The following is a 17,389-nucleotide window of genomic DNA, read 5'->3' as shown; positions in this document are numbered from 1 at the left end:
TTTAACCATATGATGATAGAAGTGAGTTGTGGTGACAGAGTTATTGATATAGGTTTGTGTAAATTGCAAATATTTCACCTTGATTAAAATCATTTGGAGCCAAACTATTTTTTTCAAGAATATGTGAGCTACTTCACATGTAAACTTCCTGAGTAATTAGGACCTCAGTAGAAATAGTGTTGGTTGATTGAGGTAGAAGTTATCACTTAAACAATCTAGATTAGAATACTGTCCTATTTGACCATTTTCTAAATGTAAGACGAAGCTAAGCACAAACCTGTTTGGTCAGTATTTTTAAAAAGACGCAAAATTTCTGGTCTTTGCCACTTCCACTGACATGGAAAATTTTAATAAACACAGCTGAGCACTATTTAGATCTTAAGAGTCAATATTCATCTGTTTGTAATGAAAGCTTGGACGTATATTCTCAAGTTGAAATGTGTAAGTGAAAGCATTACACAAGAAGGGAGCTCTGTCAGTAAGACAGTCATATTTCATGGAGTGCCTTTTGTTTAATATGAATTGTGCAATCCCTTCTGGCACACTGCCTTTTTCCCTCTCATCATTGACAGACTTCTGTCTCCTCTTCAGCCTGCGATCAGCTGTCCCTTGGGGTGGCAGCCATCTTCGGACCGTCCCACAGCTCCTCAGCTAACGCTGTGCAATCCATCTGCAACGCTTTGGGAGTTCCACACATCCAGACCCGCTGGAAACATCAGGTGTCAGACAACAAGGACTCCTTCTATGTCAGCCTCTATCCGGATTTCTCTTCACTCAGCCGTGCCATCCTTGACCTTGTGCAGTTCTTCAAGTGGAAAACAGTTACTGTTGTTTACGATGACAGCACTGGTAAGGCCAAAGCATCGGACTGTGTGTGGATCTGCTCACATATACAGAGGGAGGAAGGGCGTCACTACTCATATTTCATAATTTAAGAAATCTTTAATAATTTGCAAGAATTTTACTGGTGAGGCAGTGTATAGCAAATAATGTGAACTTATTAGCATAAGTATTCTCATAAGTATGCTTCAGTTGCTGAATCCTGTGTGTTTGAGCTCACAGCTGTCAATAAATTGGTCACACTCTATCTGTGTTTTCTGCAGTGTCTTAACAGTTGCTGACAGCTATGTCTTTTGATTTTACTAAAAACTTAAACTTGGAAGAAAAATATGGTAACTTGAAAGATACACTAGTGTGCCCAGTGAAGTAGAAAGCCTAAATTATGGTGCTGCTTCTGGTGTTGAGTTCGAAAACAGATGCCATATTTGTTTGGAATTTTAGATAGAATATGAAGAAGGAGCCCTGATTTCAACTTCTCACAATTTTAACAAAAGGAAGTTGTGAGGTGTGTTTTGCAGATGAGTTACAAGAGCTGAAAATGAGCTCCTGACTTTCCAGCAGAAATATACTAGGCTGTTACCTTTCCCTTAGTCACCCTAAAATTTGTTTTGCCTTTCAGTTTCACCTTGACAGTGGCACCTTTGACAAATGCTGTAAAACTAGCACTTCATTTGAGGTCTAGTAGTGGTCAGAAATAAGACCTTGGTTAAGAGGCAAATATCACTGTAATGGAAGATACAAGGAAGGCACTTGACCAAAGAAAATATATTAAACCTGACTGGAAATGCTGCTAACTTCTTCCATGCTGGTTGATCCATCATTGTCAGGAAAAGAGCATAGTGAGACTCAAATCCTTCTCATGGTTCATTGAACTGGAAGGCCGTTGATGTGCTTATTACATGATGTTGCTCTCTATACAAATATGAAATTTAAAAAAATAAGATCAAGAAACAACATGAGGCTACCTGTAGGGAAGACTAACTCTGCTAGATAAACAGCAGTTATGACAGCAGGACAGAACACCTGCTTGTGGTTCAAACTTGGATAAGATATACATACAGCTACCAAAAGGTGAAGAGGGAACAGAGAATACACTCCATCAAAGTATTTATAACTGATAAATTTCTTTATGCTTTTTAAAAAACTGCAAGGCTCCGACATTTAGAGGCTTCCTTACTACAAGTTTGTTGGCCGATGTTACCAAAAATCTCAGGGGATCAAACTTTTGATTTAACATTTAAAATCAAACTCTAGCTTCATAGACTTAAGGCAAGCAATATGTAGCTTTCTTCTTCTTTTTCCTCTTTTTTTTTCTAATTTTTTTTGTATTATTCTGAAATAGGAAAGGAAGCTAAAGTCTCAAATTTTAACCATATGATGATAGAAAGAAGTGAGATGTGGTGACAGAGTTATTGATATAGGTTTGTGTAAATTGCAAATATTTCACCTTGATTAAAATCATTTGGAGCCAAACTGTTTTTTCAAGAGCAGGTTACCTCTTAAAACAATCAATTCAGTTAGAAAATTCATATTTTTTAATACTTTGAAACCACTTTACTCAATACTTTCAAGTAATTCTCCTCTGTCCACAAAAAGTTAACCAAAAAATATTTTATGTTTAATGATCTCTCCATATCAAGAGATATGTTGACAGCCCTGATAGATCTGATCTCAGTAAAGCATGTTTTAAAGCCAAGAAATAAATAGAAATGGGAATGAAAATGAAAAAGAAGGTTTTTTGTATATATTGTGATCTACTTGTTATACTTGTTATTACCGTTAATATTTAAGAGAGAAAAAGCTCTGAATATAAACACTTTTAGAATAATTTCAAAATAATTTTCACAATTAATTAGAAATTAGATTGAAATATTTAGTCTATTTGAAAAGCTTAAAGAAATATTCCAGGACATAATTTCTTTAAAATTAGATTTCTTTCTGGAGTGGCCAGGCCCTTCATATTATGATACTGGTTGTTCCCATGGATAAGCAGTAACCTCATCTGCAAAATCTTCTTTGTTTTTCCCTTAAAATCACTTTTTGTCTGAAGAGGCAGAAAAAAAAAATCAGTTTTAAAAAGGTTATCTGCTCTTTTTTTTTGTGGTGTTTTCTGTAAGTGAATTTAAATTCTACTTTTTAAAGACTGTCAACTTCTCTTTGTTCGTAGCATCTCCTATGGATAATTCCAGGACTTCAAAAGCAAATTTCTCTGCTGGGAAGCATCGCTTGCCTTTGAAGTACTTACAGGAACAACTCTTAGCTATGAGAAACTATCAGTCTTAAAGAAGCAGATTTTTATATCTGCTCAAGTTCAAGTGCAAGCTGGTGGGTTTTGAGGCAGGGGTCAAGGAACCTTTTGAAATGAAGTAGTTGCTTGACCTTAGGAAGAGGTTCTTTCCTGTCATAAGACAAATATTCAATTGGCAATCTAGGACTGGACCTGAATATGATGTTTCAACTAAGATTTAGAAATTATGTTGCATGATTTGCGCCATTTAAGACTCAATTTCAATTAAAATGAAGACAAAATATTTCTCACTGTTTGTGTGTTTCTTCCATTTGATCAGTGATTCCTTAATGTAAGATGGATGTAATTATTTATTCCTTTCTCCTTTGTTTCTCTTTTAATTACCCACATTTTACACTACTTTATTGAATGGTTGTTTAGGATGATGTATGCCTTTTTATGATGATTTTAGAGCTACGGATTTCCTTTATCTAAATGGACAATTTCCCAAAGGGCATCCTGGTCAAGAAAATAATAAGCTGGTATAGCAGCTACAGTGATAATTTAATTGCTAAAACTAATATTTTTTTGGAGATTCATAATGTATTTTTATTATCATTGTAAACATGGATACAAAGAGAGTTGATACTTTTATTATATTGAGGAAGAAAAGGTATAAAACATGCATTAACTAGGTCTGGATACTTCTCCAATAAATTATGAGGGTTTTCCCATATGTCAAACTCCTGCAAGATTATAGGTTGCCTCTGAGGGAAAGCATGATTTTGTGTATCTATTTAACTATTTCTATTTCTACAAATGTGTTTATGTCCTTACTTGTTAGGGCTCAGTTTTGTTATTTTTCCAAGGAATCGTTAAAGTTTTGTAACAATAAAGGAGAGATATCTCATCTGCTTCAGAGCTAAAAAAAATAAATTGTGTCCATGTTCTTCATCTCCTCAGTGTAGGATATATTTCTAGAGTAAAAACAAATGGTAAAAGCTGTGTGGTTATTTGACACTCTGCAGCCTGTAAAAGCCCATGTTAACTCTAGTATCACTCCCAGAGGTATGCTAGAGGTCAAGTGCACAGTTCAGCTGCCCCAGGACAGCACCATCGTGTCCAGCTCTATTCAAACACCCATGGTTCTGCCTTGCATAAAAGAAAGCCATTTATGTGTCTGATCCATGTAAGTGTAGATGCAGTCTTCCATACTGATTCTCTGTGCCTTTCAATCCACAGACTCTCTGCCTTCAAAAAATTAATATGACATGTCCCTGCCTCTGAGGATGGGATTGTAACTAGATGATTAAGGTTCCTCCCAACCCAAACTATTTTATGATTCTATGTGATATTTGTATTTGGTCTGGATCTAATTTGATTTGAGATTGGGTGGTATGAAGGTGGTACAGGGGAAGTCAATGTTTGTTTAGAGACCAGTTCAAAATAAGAGAGAAAATCTGGAATCCCAGTCTCCCTTTGTAACAATCAAGGAGATTACTGCTAAGAACAGTAATTTCAGTTTGTTTTCTCCCTCATTGGAGCATTCTCCCTATATTCTCTGAGAAGGAATAGCTGTACATCTTACTTCTAATTTGAGAAAAGGCATAAGTTGTTTTTAATGCACTATGGGTAGCAACTAGACCCTGTCCTATGCTTTATGATGCAGAAGTGACTAAGTCAGAGAAGATGAATCTGTGCAGTCCAGCTATTGTTCCCCATGCCAGACTGAGCCTCCGAATACTGGTTTGTTCTGTGCTGATCAGACCCGCCTTGTGTTCAGGAGTCTGTAATGAGGAATGCAAGCTTGCCACAGGGGAAAATAGAGGTTGTTCCATGCTGAAATAGGTACAGAGAAACTTCTAGAGGGACACGATCAGTAACAGTGGAGTGAGCAAAGATCAGGTTGGGTACAGTATAATAAGGAAGGCACAAGACTGTAGAAATAAGATGAAGTAGATGAATAAACTAGAAAGGTTAATTCTACCTTGACTCGGTAAGAAGAGATGCAGTTTTTACATTGGGAGTATGGTAACAGAAATAAACAATAAATAAATAAACAGAAATAAAAATGAACATAGAATGGACAAAGGTTTTAATATTTTAATAAAGCCTCTGCCCTGCTAGCATATGGATTAGGTATTGTGGCACTAAGTGAATTTTTTCTTTCAGGGATTTAGAGATGTATGAGTCCTTTTTCTTGTGAATCACAGTTTTAATAATTCTGAAACTCCCTTTCATTATTTTAATTTTTTCTTTGTATTAAATAATAGCTACTTTCTGTTTCCTTCTATGATTTGGTTTCCTTTTCTCCCTATCTCTCAAGATTTTTTTTTAATATAGCCCACCTGTTCTACAGGCAAAAACATTGTAATGGGGCTCTAAAATACATTTCTTGTTAAAAAAGATAAATATTGCTTACTTTGATAATTTTAAATGGAAAAGCATATTCCTTTTAACTAGGATTTCATGTTAAAAAACAAATACAGAAACAAACAAACTTCAGAAACCCCTACCAAAAAAAAAAAAAAAAAAACCAAATCCAAACCACCTCCTAGCAGGTTACTTTATTTTTTTTTTTCACCTTAGAGTAATTTATGATCTCTTTGTTCATTAAATTCCACTAAACTGTCCCTGGACACTAATTAAGTCCTTTCAGATTTACAGATTTGATGCAGTCAATTGTCTTTAAGAAGGAAAAGTGGAAAAACGACAATATGTTTGTCAGCTGCATGTCTTAATGGATTTAATTGGTCTCAAAACAGTAACCTAATTTCAAGTACATATTCTAATCGCTGAGCTAAGAAAACAGAGTAGACAAACTGTAAATAAGTTTGTGAATCTCAGACAATTAAAAAAAAGGAAAAAAATACATGAATAATTATGTGATGGGCTTTTTAATTATAGTGGCACTTGTATAGATATAAATATATTGATTATTTTATATATCAACAGAGCAAGTTGATATAAACAGGGTTCTGGGTATTTTTTCTTAATTAACTTTTGTTTTGGTCTTGAGTGAATGAGTATAAACACCAAAAATCTGTTACATCTGTGAACAGAAGCCAAAGTAAATGCTGAAAAATTATTTCAGAAATAAAAATGTTTTGTGTTGGTCTTTAGTACTGAATCATGTGCTTTAACTAAAATGAAGGAAGTTGAAAGATGTCATTTTGTTGATATATTCACTCTAGTCTGCAGGTCGCATTGATTTGCAATAAAATAGCAATTTCTTTCTTGGGACCAGTATTAAAATTCCTATTACCTAGTTCCCACTGTATTTGGTGTTATTTTGACCTCACCTTGATTTTGTGTGCAGTTCTGGCCCCCACAATTTAAAAATATTATTAAGATACTTGAATACTTGATACAAATACTATAACAGGCTTCCTAGAGGCGTGGTTGATGTCCCCAAGCATGTCTGTGTTTAAGACTTCAACTTGCTTTAACTTGTTCAACACTGAAATTGTCAGGTATCTGGACAAGATGATGGATGTATGTCCCTTCCAACTGAATTATTCTATTCCATTTTCCTAAATAGGAAATATTATCTTATTTCCAGATAACTTACATCTTGTGTTTTTTTATGGCTGGGTTTTTTTCATTTACCTTGTACTATGATTGCTGAAGGACAGCTACTTTTTCAGTTAATATAATTTTAAACCAAGGGAAATTAAATATCTTGTGGGTGACATGGATTTGGGATGATGGCAGGTGGGCAATATTGCTAAAGGATTAAGGAGAAAAAGCTTCTAAGTGATTCAAAGTAAATTTTGGCTAGGGACAAAATTTCTCTCTAAGGAGAATATACACAGTGCACTATAAAGATGAGAAAAAGTACTTAAGAGGCTTGAGAGAACTGGCAGCTGAGGAGACAAAGAAATGAGTTGGTCTGAAAAGGCCTGGTTGTCTCTGCTTCTAGATAAATTAATTAAGCAATGTTTCAATTTATGTGAAAAGTTGCTCTCCTTTGTAAACATATCTATATAACAATGGTCTATTCTGAGAGAAGGAATGAGATTTGAGAATGCTGTATTTGAAAGTTTGAAATTAGTATAATGCCAGTGCATTTCACCTGAATTTAGAAGACAAGACTTGAATTTTGGTGATCTATAACAGAAACTTATGAACTGCCATGGCTGGCATGAAGTAGAATACATTCCAGTTTTGAATTTTTGGTATTTTTGAAAGACAAAGTTTGTTCAAAGATAGATACAGGCAGAAAAAAGACGAATTTTTTTTTTTTACAGATAATCTGGGGTGCTCAGTCCACAGTACAGTAGGAAATATTTGCTGGGAGCAGATGAAAGAAAGCACAAAAGTGTTATTGTGATTTGCATTGCTGTGGACCAAGTTTCAAAACAATCACTAAGCCATTAAATTGAGCAGACAAGGCTTTTGCTTCCCATTGTTCTAGAATCATGTAACAAAATTAACCACTAGGCAGTGTTTTAATATCAACAAATATCTCAAACTAGGTGTTCACTGGGAAAAGGAGTATGGAAGGACACAACTGTTAAAACAATCTTAGAAAGAAGTTATAATATATGTTGACTTTTTTCATACTGAAAAGACTTGTGATATTTCTGATACTGACTTGATGCTTGGGAATGAAAGATAATGGTTGATAATTAAGAATATGCTAATGTACTAAACTAAATTTAAGAAATTGGTGAGATTTTTAGGGCTCTCCTGTCTAGGGCTGGGAGTTGGACTTCAATGATCCTTGTGGGTCTCTTCCAAGAGTATTCTATGATTCTATGGTGATTAAGTGAATATTATTAAAACTGTAATTTCTCCCAATAGAGTTAGTTGGATTCTAAAATGAAGAGTAAATAATACCAAACTTGGTTAAAGAGAAACAACAATTATCAAGGAACCTAAGTTTTCAAATCACTGGAGCAAGTGACTTCTGAAAAACCTTAAAACGAGGTGATCTTAATAATTACCATTGAGAACATATGGATGGTAGACAAAGTTTGAGAAGTTTGGGTAAGGTAGGCAAGCTCAGGTTCATCCCAACTTTGATATTTGACCAGATTTTGAAGTGCACTTATCCTGGTTCCTTATGTTTAATTAACATCTAAATCATCTACCTATTCCAAGCAACTTCCTTCCTAACTTGGAACCTGCTTAAAACTGGGCAGAATAAAGTGAAGTTGTAGCATGAATTTGTTAGTTGGTTTTGTTTTGTTGGTTTCAGTTTGTTTTTGTCATTGTTGGTTTGGAGTTTTTTGTTTTGCTTTGCTTTGTTTGGGTTTTTTGGTTGGTTGTTTGGGTTGGGGTTTTTGTTGTTGTTGCTTTTTTTGTTTTGTTTTGGTTGTTGTTTTAAATAGACCAGTAAACTGAATTTCTATTTCTGGGAAAAAGAACCCAGTTTACTTGTAAGCACTAAAAAAGTCTCAAAGTCTTAAGTTGGCTGAAACTGTGAGGTTTCCCTTATGAAGAGCAAATAATGTAAAATTTCCTTCTTTGCAAGGTAAGTGTGCCTTGAAGTCAAGGAAAAAATAAAACGAGTTGATGTGATACATATTGAGTTAAGAAAGCCAAACTGTTCAAGTTGACATTCATATATGAAAATTAGAACCATAGGTACTTAATGCAAGTGTCAAATGGATGCAAACAAAGAGTAATAAATGTAAATAGATTGGTTGCATCTTACTGAAAAGATAGACTTGCAAGGTTAGTTTTCTGGTGTGGAGAGCATATAAATTACTTATGTGGGTGGAAATCTCAGAAGTTATAATACTTTAGAAAATATAATTTGTGTTAAAGTGCTTTAGTAGTTCTCTCAAGCACAAGACTTGGTCACATTGTGGATAAGCCAACAATGGCATTATGAGAAAAAAAACAACACTGAACTCAGGTGTCTGATCTGAAATTCCATGTGTAAGAAATTCCTAGGTAATTAAAATTTCATCTGCATAAAAAAACAGTGTTACATTTTATTACATTGCTATTTGCAGCGTATCTCAAGAAAGATGAGAGTTCTTGAGATCAGAGGTTAAGGAAAATATGACCTGGGAGGAGAAGACTCCAAGAGTGTTACTTTTCTGTAGGGGAAGTAGACAAAAAAGTCTTGCAAAAGGAAACAGATAAACTATCCTTTATGTTAGAGAATAGTTAGACACATGTTTAAAACTGTAGCAGAAAGGATTCAGCTAGTAATATTTAGGTTAGAACAAAATAACAGGTGTCCTTGAAAAGCTATGGGAAATCCACCTCATGAGTTTGGTGGTTTGTTGGTGTTTTTTCTGGGTGGTGTTGGTCGTTTTGGGATTTTTTTTATTATTAATTTTTAGTCTTTAATTTTTTTCAACATCAATGTTTTCATACTGATCTTCCTAGACAGAATAGAAAAGACAGGTAAGGGTGACCTTCAAAGGTCTCTATCAGGACTATTAACTACCACTGATGCTGACTAATGTCTTTATCAAATTATCAATTTTATATATATATATATATATATATATATATATAAATTATGGATTAATATTAAGTTACTCCACTGTCATTGATACTGATTTCTCAAATTGGATTTATATTTTTACAGTGTACATGATGAAAACTACATCTGTGTTTGCTTTTGTATATTTATAATGTTTTGACTTGTGAAGTTTTAGCTAGCATTTATTCTGGTTCTATGAAGCAGATGCAGAGTTCAGACTACTGGTTGCTTATGAAGGGCTAGGTGCATACCTTTCCTGCAAATAAATGAATTTGTGTATAAATCATATCAAAGATAGAGATTGGGGTGGTATAGATTAGCACAGAATGTTTAATGGAGATATGCTTGTTCATTTCTAATTGGTGCATTATCAATTAATAGTTATTCTGTGTTGCTTTAGTGGAATGAATGAAATGAGTATCTAAGGGAGGGTTATATTTGCCAATGTGATCAAAGCATGAAGCTACCCATACATATAAGCTGGCATGGCAAGTGGCTCTGTTCCACGTCTTTTCAGTCACCTGCTCAGAGAGGTTACAGCATTTGTAACACTTTTATTGAGTATTCTTATTGAAGACAGTAGACTCTTAAGCCTTCTTTAATAAATTCTAATTTGGTAGAATTATAATAATTAATAGGACTAATAATTTGGACAATGAAGAAATATTGTCCTGAATGATTACATATTCCATAGTGTCTTTTAAATACAGAGTGCTTCAAGAGCCGTTCACAGTAGTTTCAAGTGAAAAGTCAATTAGTAGTTATGTGCTAAACTCAGTTGTGGTATTTGGATGTAGCAGGTTGGTGTATTCCTCTACTAAGACAGATATTGCACATTTATTCTGTAAAGCTCAAAAATATTTTTCTAGTGTTATATGAATCTATCAGTAGTATGAAGAAAGTTGTGAAGTTAAAATTTCATTTTCAAACAGTTTTGGTCTTTATGCAGATGTTAGCAATTACTTCAGCTAGTAGTCTGCAGAAAAATACTTAAATCCTGTTATTCTTTTCTGGTAAATGGGCCTGTAATTGTTCTTTGAAAATAAATCTATATAGATTTTAATTAATTTTTTGAAAAGCAAAGTAAATGTTAACAAGATAACAAAATGCATGATTCTAGCCCATCTTTCAGGAAAACATGTTGCTACAGCTCTCAACCATATTTTGGCCAATAATTGCATTTGGACTTACTGCAACAAGACTCAGTATTACTGAAACAAGACTCAGTATTACAAAAACAAATTTATGGATTAAAAAAATATAAATTTTAAAAATCCATAAGGTATTTTATAGTATTTTTCTATAAGCCTAAGGAAGAGAGGTGGAGGTAATATTTCCAGAAGGTATAACAATGAACATATTCTAAATAGTGCTTTAAATTTTTTTGCTTTTGTGGGTTTGAATAAACTTAATAATTTAAATCTTACAGAAAATTGCCTTGGGAACTTCTGATCAAAATAATTATTTCTTTCATAAATACTGGAATTTTTTTTATTATGTTCAAATACAGAAATATGTAATAGGAAAACTAAGTGAAAAATGAAAAGAGGAAAACTGAGACAAGATCAGATCCACATTCTTGTATGGGACATACATATTGAGATTTATCCAAACCGAAGTACAGTTTTGCTCTTATTTCAGTATTACAGTTTTACATAGTATTAGATAATATTACAAAGCATTACATATTTTGTCCTCCAGTTGGAAGAACACTGTGAAATATACTTGCGATGTCTGTCCCTTTGTGAATTCCTCTGTGTCACTCTAAGGTCAAATATTACTGTCTTAATTAATTTAAATTAATTAATTTAATCTTCAGTTACAGAGTTTTCTTCTCTTGCACTCTTAGTAATTCCTTTTTTTCAAGCAAAAATGATAGTGCTTTTGTTTCCAAGAATAAATGTGCTAAGCTCGTGTAAATTACATCTGAGGATGTTCATTTATGTGTCTTTTCAAGCTAAGTCCATTTTGATTTATAGTAGACAGTGGTTTTTATTTAGCTTTGTATAGTTTGATACAATACTAATACTTCTGTTGTATGTCTAGGAATTGCTAACCTGTTCTGCTGCTTCTTTTATCATTGATCCTGACATCTTTGACAGAATTTTTTATCCTTTGACTGTAGTATAGCTCTTTTTTTCCACTCTTCATCCCCATCAAACTACACTGCTCATAGATCAGCCACTTGAGGGATCATATTTCATACAATTATGATAATTATTTTGAAATGCTCAAGACTGTTAATTCTTATTGCTGCCACCATCATAATACTGAATTAATGATAAAACTTTATGAAAATGTTCAAAAGAGCATGTTTAGAAAACAGAATAATGACAACATTTCAGATCAGGCATATCATAATAGATTATTTGACATATATAAATGTCAAATGTAGACGGAACTAGAAAAAGATGGCAAATTTAATATATAAATAAGGCAGAATGTTCTCCAATTTTCAGCATTTCCTTCAAATATATTATTTTTTCTTACATTTTCATATTAGGTGCAAAGGTGGGGAAAGGATGGACAGGAGTCTGAGTTTTTTATTTTAATTTGTTTTCTAGTTTCTGTATGCTGCATCTGATAAGTACTCAGGTGGCATGAAAAAAAGTTTTCTTCATCTTGGTATGGTGACCTTCAAGATCAAAACTGTTCCATGAACCAAAGGTCTGAACTTTAGGAGCACATTGATTCTCTTTTGTGGAGCTATGTGGGATGGGGTAGAGGATTATTTTTCACTGCAGTACTGCAAAGCCTTTATTAGGAAAGAATTGTTACTGGAAATAAGCTGAATTGGGATTGCCTATTTGCAACTATAAAAGATGTTTGCACCCATGCTCTGATGTGCTTGCTTAGCATATTTAAGGAAAACAATAAAGCTGATTATTGCCTTGCTCTTCAGTTATACAGCTGGTTATGCTGAAACAGCAGTACAATGGATTTAACATTCTGATGTTAAGACCCAAGACAGAAAAATTAAGTGATATGCTCGGTATCAGAATAGAAATCTTGACGGTCTGTGCAGTTAAACCTGGATCCATAGTTTTCTTGTTCAGTGATTTTTTTAACCCTAAAGCTAGTCTGTTCTATATATGGTATTTTAGTAATTGCGACTTCAATATTAGTCATGAATATAATTTTAAACACTTCTGCTTTCCTGTACTAAGTAATTGTTTAAAAGTTATGTTTTTTAGTCTAAAAGAAAGGGGGATTGGGACTTTAGTTAGGGTTAGTTGTTTTTTTTTTTCTGGCCTAGTCTAGACATTTATAAATTTTTCACAAGAAGAGGTTTGTATTTCCAATGCATATACATACCTGCACAGATTTGTGTAATTAAAAATATAGTTCAGCCTTTCTTTTTGCATGTTTTAGAAGAGGGAATTTTTCTCAGCTATTGAGAATTTGAACAGGCTGTCCAGGGAGGCAGTGGAGTCACCATTCCTGGAAGTTTTCAAAGAAATGACTTGGCACTTAGTGCTATGCTTGAGTTGGCATAGTGGTCTTTGGTCAAAGGTTGGGCTCTATGATCTTGGATAATGTTTCTATGATTCTATTCTATTACACATTCTAGGAAAAAAATATCAGAAGAAAACTACCTAGACTGAAACTTCTTCTCTGATTACTGGCACAGCTACCATCCAAAAGATAGTTTTTGAAAATATTTTTAGCAGGAAATGATGTAACTTTTATTTGCCCTCTCATACTTAGTGGTACAGATCTGTCTTTTCAGAGTGACTAAAACTTAGTTAATGATATGCTCAAAAGAACTATATTACTTAAACCCCGCAACCTTTCCTTCCCCTCTCCTCAAGAATCCCAGTTTGATGATCAAATAATTTTTTTCCTAAAGCATAAACTGCAGCAGTGTAAATTCTTTAAATGTGTTTGTATAGCCAAAAGGCCACATATGGGCAATGTGGAACTTGGAATTAGTTCCTTAAGATATGATAGAACATGCCAATATAGACTAAGGTTGTTCTGATTTATCAACAGTAGTTTTGTATCTCTGAGGAAGAGTTTGGTGAGTAGTCACAGAGTATGGTTTGACAAGGAGATAGGGACATAATTATAGGTAGTTGGACATTGTGCTCACTTTATACATCTGTACTTTTTCCCCCAGAAGGAAATTATGTCATACAAATACAACTCTAGAATTTATTTGAGCAAATAGTACTGTTATCATGGATGGCTCTTGCATCTTGGCTTGCCCTCATGAATCTAATTTTAAAATTTTCAGCTAAAGACATTTGAAACAGAACAGCTATATTTTTGACAAAGGGCTTGTTAAATAGAATTTTCTTTGGCAAAAATTCTTTTGAAGTCAGTTGCCAGATGCATTTCCTTTCTTTTACCAACACAGTACTATAATTTCCTTGTAGAAGTCACGTTTAACAGCACAATAAGCCAACATCATACTAGATATCCTTGAACTCCTCTTCATGTCACTGCCACTAATCATAGTACATTTTAAATATTGCAAGTTGCCAATGGCATCAGACTCTAATGAATTAGGATTTGCAAAATATATACATATATGCACATGTACTATTCTGATTGCTCTCCAATCCTTTAACTACAGGATTGTAAAACCCTGCTAAAATGTTGGACTCTAAAGCTACTAATAAGAAGCTGCATTAATTATGTTTACAGTGAAAAGACATTTTTTTTTCCTTTTTCTATTTCTATTTTCCTAACTTTTTCTATTAAAAAGTTATTCTAACTTTTTCTATTAAAGCCACCATTGCACCTGTATCTAAATGGGATTAAATATAACTGGTGATCATTTTAAGGATGCTTTACACTGCTGAAATTGAGTGAAATGATCTTAATGTAGTAAAAAAGGCTTAATATGAATAAATATGAAAGGTCCATCAAGCTGTCTTTTTCCTTTGTCTCTATTTCCTCTTTGCTTTTCTTAACGGTGTTGTATTAGATATTACAGCACAGAATAGCCCACTGTTCAAGAACCAATGCTAGGTTGTGAAATTTCTTTTTAGCCTTCCACTAGAAGTGGTTTTTGTTTTTAGTTGAAGATGATAAAACTAAACTTTAGAGTTCATGGGTAGTCTCTGTGAGTCATTTTGCAGCAATTAACTGTTCCAGTTGATGCAAAACATTCTATCAATGCTGATAAACCAGCATTCCATTTTCATTCTATCAATATTTTCATTCTATCAATGCCAATAAACCTCCCTTCCACCCATACCCCTTTCAAAGCCCAATACACAGTGAGATTCTTCTAAGACATAACCAAAAAAACTGGGCAGGGGGGCTGTCAGGGAAGGAGGAGAGTACAGAGAGGTGTGAGAGGAAACAACTTACTAAAAATAGGGAGACTGTTTTCTGGTGGCTCTACAAAGCAGTATATTATTAGTTCTGAAATTTTTGATATGGGGAAGATAAGTAGCCTTTAAAAAAGCTTTAGTGTTTTCTTACAGAAAAAGGTTGATGTGTTCAGCCTATTGCAAAGTGCATTTGCTTGCATTCTTCCTGTGCAGCACAAAGGCAGCATTAATGGAAATGATAAATAGTTTGATGAGCAAGCCAGGTGGCATAGCAATGGCCCGCAAGGCTGCTGAGCTGGAGACAGGTTTTAAAACAAACTTGGGGCTCTTGCTTCCTGGACTGGTTGAAGTTGAACATGTCGAGGAGGTAATGTGATTGATCTCTTTGGAGGAAGATGCCAGCTGGAGAGCTCACAAACTGCTCCTTCAGGATTCTCCTTAACGATGAATTGATGGCAGCTTCTGAAAAGAGTTACTCACACCGCACTCTTCCCAGCCATTCAGAGGTAGGGCTCTATCACAGTGGCTGCTAAGAGAAGGAATTGAGAGTTTAAAGGGACAGGAAAAAGGTGTCCCTGGTGAAAGAAAATGCAGGAAGTACATTCCCAAAATGCAGCTATTATTTCTATACTGTTGTAAAATAGATTTTTTTTTTTAGGGGCTTATACACACAAATGGTTGTATTCTGTTTGCTTTGGGGTTTTTTTGTTGGGTTTGTTTTGGTTTTTTGGTTTTTTTTTGCACTACTGGGATTTTGTAAATCCTAATAAAATAAGAAGTTGCCTTTTCATCTGAGGCCTGCGATTCCTATTATATTTTAAATCAATTATTTAAAAAGTATTCTAGACAACTGTTTGATTAAAAGTATTCTAGATCTCCTCAAAATCATGGTGAAGAAAGGACTTGCTTTATTCTTAGCTTCATAGTCCTTGTAGTTCTTGAATTATATTCCTCCCTTCATTGGAGGTTCTGATATCTCTTCTGCTCAGCTAAATATGTGTCCTTTTGGAACTGTCCCTTGCTGATTGAGAAACTTTTATTTCTCAGTACATGACAGCTTGTTACTTTTATCCTGCATAACCAGCTTATTGTGACATTTCCTGTATTGTCAGACAATAGCAATGATAATGTTAATACTTTGGATTAACAGTAGCTCAAGAATCTTAGTCAACGTGTAAATATGTTTATTTGATCTAAAATGACTGAAATACACAAAGGATAGAAGGGCAGAAATTGAAGCCCACAGACAAACTGCACACAGTAGGAAGAAGCAATCTTTGAGTCTTAGGAATCTCAATCATCCAAATGGAGAAAGAGAAAAAATAGAAAAAAATCGGTAAAAATGAAAGCAAACAATTAATTTGTCTGACTTCACCTGTGTATTCAGGACTAAATGTTAAAGACACATTAGGTAGAGCTCAATTTTTGTTGCTCCAAGACATTAGTTTTGCTGTTAAAAGCCTTTAACATATGATATCTGATAGCTGTGAAAAACTGAACTCTAAACAGATTGTTACTATAAGATAGGGGCACAATTTATTTATATCCTACATGTATTGCCTGGTTAGTCCTCAACTGTGCATGCAATGTTCTGATTGTCTGGATCTTTTTTGGCCATTGCTATTGCAGAAACTGCTCTTGAAGAAGCCAGGATGTTAGGGTGCTCAGGGGAAGAGAAGATCAGTGAAAGCCAGGCGTTGGGAAGCAGTTATTGTCCATAGATGAACCCAGGTGCTGCAGTTTACATGCAGGACCTTGTTCTTTTGGTTTATATCTTTCCAGTGCTTAATATTTAATTTGGTTACAAATAACGACCCACTATTCAATATTTAATTTAGAAAAGGTTTTGTTTGTGTATGGTGATGTGTTTGTTTGTTTATTTGTTTGGTTTTTTTTAGAAGAATTATTCTGTTCCTCTTCAGAAAATTATTTTGGTGGGTTTTATACCCAGTAAAACTAATTTATTCTTTGCATACTTTTAAAAACATAAATACTACATCCTAAATGGTAGATACAGTGTAAAGGGAAACATCTAGCCTTCCATTAGTATTTAAAAGAGCCAGCTTTAGAAGTATGATCCAGAACTGGAAAGCCTTTACTTGCTCCTGGTTACCACTAAAGCCTGAATGAGGAAAGTCTGCTTCTCAACATTTTACCTGAGAAATAAAAAGTACCAGAGTAAGGTATGTTCAGCACTGTCTGATATTTTTCCGTTCTGTGAGGTGTTTCTCTGCAGCAAGCAGGATAACTGTGGCAGTGGTATCTGCCACCTGTGACACACCTTCACAGTAGCACCCCACAGCATGCACTCTCCTCAGAGTTGCTTGTCTTCACTCCCATGCAAGTGTTTTGTTTTCCAAAATCATCTTGTTGAGAGCCCAGCAAGCTGGAGGCTGTTGAACATATGCAAGTAAAGAATTTATTCCTTATAGTGGGTGGCCAAGTGGACCACTGAAGTGAGTCATTTAGTAGAACATGTTTTGTTCCCTGCCATAATCCATCTCAACTTTACAAATGCTGATGACTGGAAACATGGTGAAATATATATGTTAAAATCTTAAAAATGGAAGTATGTACTCACTGTAACTA

The 17,389-nt window shown here is 34.3% G+C and overlaps 1 protein-coding gene across 2 annotated transcripts in view; it reads left to right on the top strand.

The window, feature by feature from the left end:
- GRIK2 (glutamate ionotropic receptor kainate type subunit 2) overlaps positions 1 to 17,389 on the top strand; it is a 364,036-nt gene that overhangs the window by 119,879 nt on the left and 226,768 nt on the right. For both annotated transcript variants that reach the window (XM_005518233.2, XM_088052479.1), the window contains one exon: positions 592 to 849. In XM_005518233.2, the coding sequence (XP_005518290.1) occupies positions 592 to 849 (258 nt within the window). The remainder of the gene's footprint in view (positions 1 to 591; positions 850 to 17,389) is intronic.

The sequence above is a fragment of the Pseudopodoces humilis genome, chromosome 3 (assembly GCF_049639895.1).
Source record: "Pseudopodoces humilis isolate 2021_Gansu_Grassland_sample_001 chromosome 3, ASM4963989v1, whole genome shotgun sequence".
In the NCBI taxonomy this organism is placed as follows: Eukaryota; Metazoa; Chordata; class Aves; order Passeriformes; family Paridae; genus Pseudopodoces; species Pseudopodoces humilis.
The sequence above is the reverse complement of the archived record's forward strand: the minus strand, read 5'-3'. Positions and strand labels throughout refer to the sequence as shown.